We start from the raw sequence: 216 nt of genomic DNA, 5'->3' as shown, positions 1-216 counted from the left end.
CCGCCTCGTCGGTGGCTTCCACCACGACGTCTTTGGCGTCCAAGCCCGCCGGATTCGGCTGGATGCTCCAGTGGCCGTCCGCGTCCGCCACCGTGCTGGTCACGCTGTCGCTGACCGGATCGGTGATTACGATCACCGCACCCGGCTCGGCGTTACCGGCCAGCTCGTCCTCGGTGTTGTTCGTGATTTCCGGAGCCGCCGTGCTGGTGTCAACGG

The 216-nt window shown here is 67.1% G+C and overlaps 1 protein-coding gene across 1 annotated transcript in view; it reads right to left on the bottom strand.

Annotated features, from left to right (window-relative positions):
• Positions 1 to 216, bottom strand: part of PHALS_08975 (uncharacterized protein) — a gene marked incomplete at both ends in the record, with an annotated part of 508 nt that overhangs the window by 222 nt on the left and 70 nt on the right. The window contains one exon of the mRNA XM_024724420.1: positions 23 to 203. Within this exon, the coding sequence (XP_024575299.1) occupies positions 23 to 203 (181 nt within the window). The remainder of the gene's footprint in view (positions 1 to 22; positions 204 to 216) is intronic.

This window comes from Plasmopara halstedii (assembly GCF_900000015.1).
Source record: "Plasmopara halstedii genome assembly, contig: Scaffold_323, whole genome shotgun sequence".
Taxonomy (NCBI): Eukaryota; Oomycota; class Peronosporomycetes; order Peronosporales; family Peronosporaceae; genus Plasmopara; species Plasmopara halstedii.
The sequence above is the reverse complement of the archived record's forward strand: the minus strand, read 5'-3'. Positions and strand labels throughout refer to the sequence as shown.